This window comes from Macrobrachium nipponense, chromosome 23 (assembly GCF_015104395.2).
Source record: "Macrobrachium nipponense isolate FS-2020 chromosome 23, ASM1510439v2, whole genome shotgun sequence".
Taxonomy (NCBI): domain Eukaryota; kingdom Metazoa; phylum Arthropoda; class Malacostraca; order Decapoda; family Palaemonidae; genus Macrobrachium; species Macrobrachium nipponense.
Window position 1 is genome coordinate 3,714,298 of NC_061090.1, and position 6,328 is coordinate 3,720,625.

At 36.0% G+C, this 6,328-nt stretch overlaps 1 protein-coding gene across 1 annotated transcript in view; it reads left to right on the forward strand.

Annotated features, from left to right (window-relative positions):
• The window catches only part of LOC135195822 (histone-lysine N-methyltransferase, H3 lysine-79 specific-like), a 14,771-nt gene extending 9,636 nt beyond the window's left edge, over nucleotides 1–5,135 (forward strand). The window contains exons 4-5 of the mRNA XM_064222317.1: nucleotides 3,956–4,022; nucleotides 4,425–5,135. Of these exons, the coding sequence (XP_064078387.1) occupies nucleotides 3,956–4,022; nucleotides 4,425–5,135 (778 nt within the window). The remainder of the gene's footprint in view (nucleotides 1–3,955; nucleotides 4,023–4,424) is intronic.
• The last annotated feature ends 1,193 nt before the right edge of the window (nucleotides 5,136–6,328 follow it).

A 6,328-nucleotide genomic window follows, 5' to 3' on the forward strand; every position in this document is an offset into this window, starting at 1 on the left:
TTCAAATAAATAGAAGAGATTGGCCATGTTTATCAGTCGAAGGTTCCGAACCTTCATTTCTGTCAAAGGAAGATTTTCTCTAGCGTTTATCTCATATATTATATATATATATATAGAATATTATATATATATATCTATATATAAGTGCGTGCGTGTGTGTGTGTGTGTGTTTTTTGTGTGTGTTACATTCACTCTGTAGACTCCAACAAATCAGTACCTTGGCAGCCTCTACGTAAAGTCAGAAATGTTCGCATGATGTATGAATGTCATATCTCACATTCAGAGCAAGATCAGACAAGGAACGCCCTTCCATGTAGAGTCCAATCTTGAAATATGAAAGGGGTGTGAATGGTGCCTCCTCCTATTTGGGCTTCTGGACACCCAAAAGATCAACACTAGCAATCATTCTTTTATTGAGAACCCGCTCATCGTTAAAAAAAATTGTCTTAAATGCTGTGTAACCACAAATGAAAGTGGAAAGAATGGGACTGATTTTCTAAATTATAAACTCATTTTAATGAAATATAATTAACATTTATAATAAGTCAAGTTTAACATAGTGAATAAATCAATAGAATTAGTGCTCCTCATGTAAAGAAGAAATTATTATTGTACATTTGACTGTCTGAGCAAACCTGCCAAAAAAAAATAAAAAAAAATTTTTTAAGATGATGTGAAAAATAATCATGAGTCCTCTTTCTTCACGTTGTACCATGGAGACTTGCTTGTTGCTCATCAACGAATATTTATGGTGATATTTGTTTTACTGTTGGCAAATTGTTGAACTTTTCGTGCATAATTCTTCAGATATTGTCATGTTTACTTAGTGAAATGGCCGATTTATCCTAGTTTACAGTTTACTCTCTATATTTTGCGTCTCATTTTTCCTTCTATACTACGAAAGAATAATCTCATCTGCCCTTTGCGCATCCATTGATTATCACGAGATACTTCTAGATACTAAAATGGGTTTATGCTAAAAAAAACAACAGCACTAAGCTAATTAGGATGAATATCCTCTAACACTTTCTTCTTTTATCTTGTTTGTCAATAAGGCAGAAATGAGTTTATCGAAATGAGGGATAATGACGCTGAAGCCGGAAGGGACTGATAATCATCCTCCGGGAAATGAATTGTGCCGCCTCCAGCTCCAGACTGAGGATCATAAGACAGACTCCCAATAAGCAGCCTTTGTAGTCCAGACCAGAAGTAAACAATAACAGAGCCGCAAGGGTTAGACCAAGGTATATAGAATAAGGGAGATTCTATATTACCTTGGGTTAGACAGTTACCTTTTGGTTTACGTTATTCAGACAGATGTGTGAATTCTCTTTTTTTTTTTAGGAGTTGAAGGATATTTGTAATTTAATATTTTATAGTGAACAAAATCCTGTGTCAGTGACAAGAAAAAATATAGTCACTGTCGTTCGTATCTAGATTCCTTTTCACTCACCTAACTTTTATAGAGAAAATGTAAAATTCGGAAATAACATAGGGTTCGGATTGTCAACGCATATATGTATATATACACATATAATATACATACACACACACATATATACACACACGTATGTATATATATATATATATATATATATATATATATATATATATATATATATATATATATATAGGCATTGACCACAGGGCCGTGGCTGAGAGTTTCATACAGCAATTTACGCTGTACATTAAACTCTATTGCGCATTTTGTTACTTGTTCATGTCAGTGTTTATTCCTTTTACATCGTCAGTTTTAGCCTCAAGATTCTGTCACTTAATCATGTTAACAAAATATAGAATTTTCAGCACGAAAATATTTCCACTTACTCGAATAGTAACCTGAATGTGGGCTGTTGTTCTGGTATATCTAATCTAACACGGTAAAAAGCTTGCTATTTTCAGCTATGCGTAGAAACTTGGAGTTTGAAAAAAGGGCATAGTTTTGCCTCGATATTTTTTCCCCTGACCTTTCGCGAAGGCGAGTGTGAACTTTTAGTGCATAATTCTTCAGATATTGTCATGTTTTACTTAGTGAAATGGCCGATTTATCTTAGTTTACAGTTTACTCTCTATATTTTTGCGTCTCATTTTCCTTCTATACTACGAAAGATAATCTCATCTGCCCTTTGCGCATCCATTGATTATACACGAGATACTTCTAAGTACTAAATGGGTTTATGCTAAAAAAAAACAACAGCACTAAGCTAATTAGGATGAATACCTCCTAACACTTTCTTCTTTTATCTTGTTTGTCAATAAGGCAGAAATGAGTTTATCGAAATGAGGGATAATGACGCTGAAGCCGGAAGGGACTGATAATCATCTCCGGGAAATGAATTGTCTATCCTATTGTGCCGCCTCCAGCTCCAGACTGAGGATCATAAGACAGACTCCCAATAAGCAGCCTTTTGTAGTCCAGACCAGAAGTAAACAATAACAGAGCCGCAAGGGTTAGACCAAGGTATATAGAATAAGGGAGATTCTATATACCTTGGGTTAGACAGTTACCTTTTGGTTTACGTTATTCAGACAGATGTGTGAATTCTCTTTTTTTTTTTTTTAGGAGTTGAAGGGATATTTGTAATTTAATATTTTATAGTGTAACAAAATCCTGTGTCAGTGACAAGAAAAAATATATGTCACTGTCGTTTCGTATCTAGATTCCTTTTCACTCACCTAACTTTTATAGAGAAAATGTAAAATCGGAAATAACATAGGGTTCGGATTGTCAACGCATATATGTATATATACACATATAATATACATACACACACACATATATATACACACCTGTATGTATATATATATATATATATATATATATATATATATATATATATAATATTATAGGCGTTGACCACAGGGCCGTGGCTGAGAGTTTCATACAGCAATTTACGCTGTACATTAAACTCGATTGCGCATTTGTTACTTGTCATGTCAGTGTTTATTCCTTTACATCGTCAGTTTTAGCCTCAAGATTCCTGTCACTTAATCATGTTAACAAAATATAGAATTTTCAGCACGAAAATATTTCCACTTACTCTGAATTAGTAACCTGAATGTGGGCTGTTGTTCTGGATTATCTAATCTAACACGGTAAAAAGCTTGCTATTTTCAGCTATGGCGTAGAAACTTGGAGTTTGAAAAAAGGCATATGTTTGCCTCGATATTTTTCCCCTGACCTTTCGCGAAGGGCGAGTGTTCCAGGTTTCCCCTGTAAAAAAGTTTATCAAAATAAACCTCAAAACTAGCGATTGCAAAAAGGTTAGCAAAACCATGGTTTGACAAAGACTGTTCTAGTAAAAGAACTGAATATATGAAAGTAAAAAAACAGGCTTAAGAAATTCAAAACAAATGAAGCTAGAAACGAACTGAAAGCTAGAGCTAAAACATATAAGAGAATAGTTAATAAAGCTAAGAAATCTTTCAGAAAAAAAATTTCATATAAATGTTAGAAATCTGAGAAAGTAGTAAGGATTATTGGGATTTCTTAAAGAATACTGATAAGAGTGATCTGATTTGTAAAATTGCACTTAAAACATTTCGAGATTATTTTGCTAAACTCAGTCGAGGTAATGTTGAACCTGATGAGAGTGAACACCCTGATAATTTCAACCCAAGAATTATTAACCAGTTAGTTAACGAAGAATTAAATAGAGTTTTTACAGTAGATGAGATACAAATTCAAATAAAAAAAACTTAGGAGTAGAAAGCATGTGGTATTGATAATATTATAAATGAGTTCCTTAAAAAAACTGCCTCATGATATGCTAAACGTGATATGCAAAATTTTCAACATAGTGTTGATCTCCATCAATTGTTCCATATTATTGGTGTATAGGGATAATAAAACCCATATTTAAGAAAAACGGATCCCTGACGACCCAGATAACTATAGGGTATCACACTGCTGAGCTGTGTAGCGAAGCTTTTTTACCGCTTGTGTCAATTAAAGGTTGACTGATTATATTGAGAGCACTGGTGAACTTGGTGAGGAGCAGGCTGGTTTCAGGAGGGATATAGTACTCTAGATCATATTTTGTATTACATTCACTTGTTAATGTCTATCTCCATCGAAAAAGGAGAATATACTGTTTGTTCGTTGATTACAGAAAAGCATTTGATTTGGTTGACAGGTCGTCCTTATGCGGAAAAGTAATTCACATGGCATTAACGGTAATATTATGGCTGTCATATATAATATGTATAATAATTACAAAATCCTGTGTGAAGCAGAATCACAAAATTTCTAACTTTTTCGTATGTAACATAGGCGTAAGATTCAAAACGCAAGTCTCGTTAGAGGAACAAGTGGAGAATAAAGAAGTGAGAAGACAAGGGCAGGAGGATCGGATGGAAGAGGATCGGATGGAAGAGGATCGAATGGAAAAAGATCGTCAGGAGGAGGATTGTAAGATCGCCAGGAAGAAGGTCGCCAGAAGGAAGATCGACAGGAAGAAGATCGACAGGAAGAAGATCGCCAGGAAGAAGATCGACAGGAAGAAGATCGCAGGAAGAAGATCGACAGGAAGAAGATCGCCAGGAAGAAGATCGCCAGGAAGAAGGTCGCCAGGAAGAAGATCGCCAGGAAGAAGATCGACAGGAAGAATATCGCCAGGAAGAAGATCGACAGGAGGAAGATCGACAGGAAGAAGATCGCCAGGAAGAAGATCGCCAGGAAGAAGGTCGCCAGGAAGAAGATCGACAGGAAGAAGATCGCCAGGAAGAAGGTCGTCCAGGAAGAAGATCGCCAGGAAGAAGATCGACAGGAAGAATATCGCCAGGAAGAAGATCGACAGGAGGAAGATCGACAGGAAGAAGATCGCCAGGAAGAAGATCGCCAGGAAGAAGATCGCCAGGAAGATGATCGCCAGGAAGAAGATCGCCAGGAAGAAGATCGACAGGAAGAATATCGCCAGGAAGAAGATCGACAGGAGGAAGATCGACCAGGAAGGAAGATCGCCAGGAAGAAGATCGCCAGGAAGAAGATCGCCAGGAAGAAGGTCGCCAGGAGAAGATCGCCAGGAAGAAGATCGACAGGAAGAAGATCGCCAGGAAGAAGATTGACAGGGAGGAAGATCGACAGGAAGAAGATCGACAGGAGGACTCCTCTAGTGGAAATGTCGAGATATTAAGCCAAAAGGAAAGGGAAAATGGAAGCGTTCTCAATACTGTTACGAATAGGGAGCAGGATACAATGGAATTGATCACTAACTTGAATATGGAAGTAACGACCTCTCAGTGTCAAAATATCCCTATGTCCTGTTATGATTTTAGAAGGGGAAAATATTGCTGACAATGGTAGTCCAAATGTGTTACTGATAAACAAAACCGTGGGTGATGTTACATGTGGATTATAAATCGGATGATTCGGTACATGAAGAGCTATTCCAGTTTTTTTGACTCTAGATGTAGTAGTTGAAAATGTGTATTTTACATCCGACGTCAAGACTATGTAAAGTGTCGTTAAAGTATCAAAGCAAGGTTATAGATATTGTGAACATATATGCTCATTCAGGAATTAAATTCCAAAAGAGAGAGAGGAATTTTTGCCATCTACCTAAATGATTTTAAGTCTTCTCTTAGCAGGGGGTATAATGGGATGGATATGTGTTCAAGGGAATAATGAAAAATTAAGTAGTACTGATATAGAAATGTTTTTTTTTGCGTATTTATGTTTTACTTTATGCTGATGATACTATTGTAATGGCTGAATCCCCAAACAAAGGAATTACAAAAAAACGCCTTAGACAAATTAAAAGAATATTGTGATATCTTGGAAACTTCAAATTAATGTTTCCAAAAACTAAAGTAGTTGTATTCTCTAGAGGAAAAGTTAGAAATGTTCCGAATTTTAAATATGGTGAGGAGAGCATTGAAATTGTAGATGATTATGTTTACCTTGGTACTACGTTTCATTATAATGGTAAAATGGATAAAGCTATAAGAAACAAGTCATTCAGGCACGTAGAGCATTATTTAGTATGTAAATTAATGTAAAAAACTTGAATTACCCATTGATATCAACTGTGATCTATTCGATGCTCTAGTTGTACCAATTTTGACTTACGGTTGTGAAATATGGGGTTACCACAAACTAGATCATGCCCTTAGTAAATAAAGGTGTGGTACCCACAAACTTCCTGTAGCAAACTGAAAGATATTCTGGGCAGGAGAATCAGCACCCTTGCAGACTATGTAACCGCACTGAAGTTGGGGATGAATATCATTACGTTTTAGTTTGTCCTGTGATTAGAGAAATAAGAGAGAGATACCTAAAGCCCTACTATTGTAGAAGACCTACCACTTTTAAATTCAATCTGCTCCT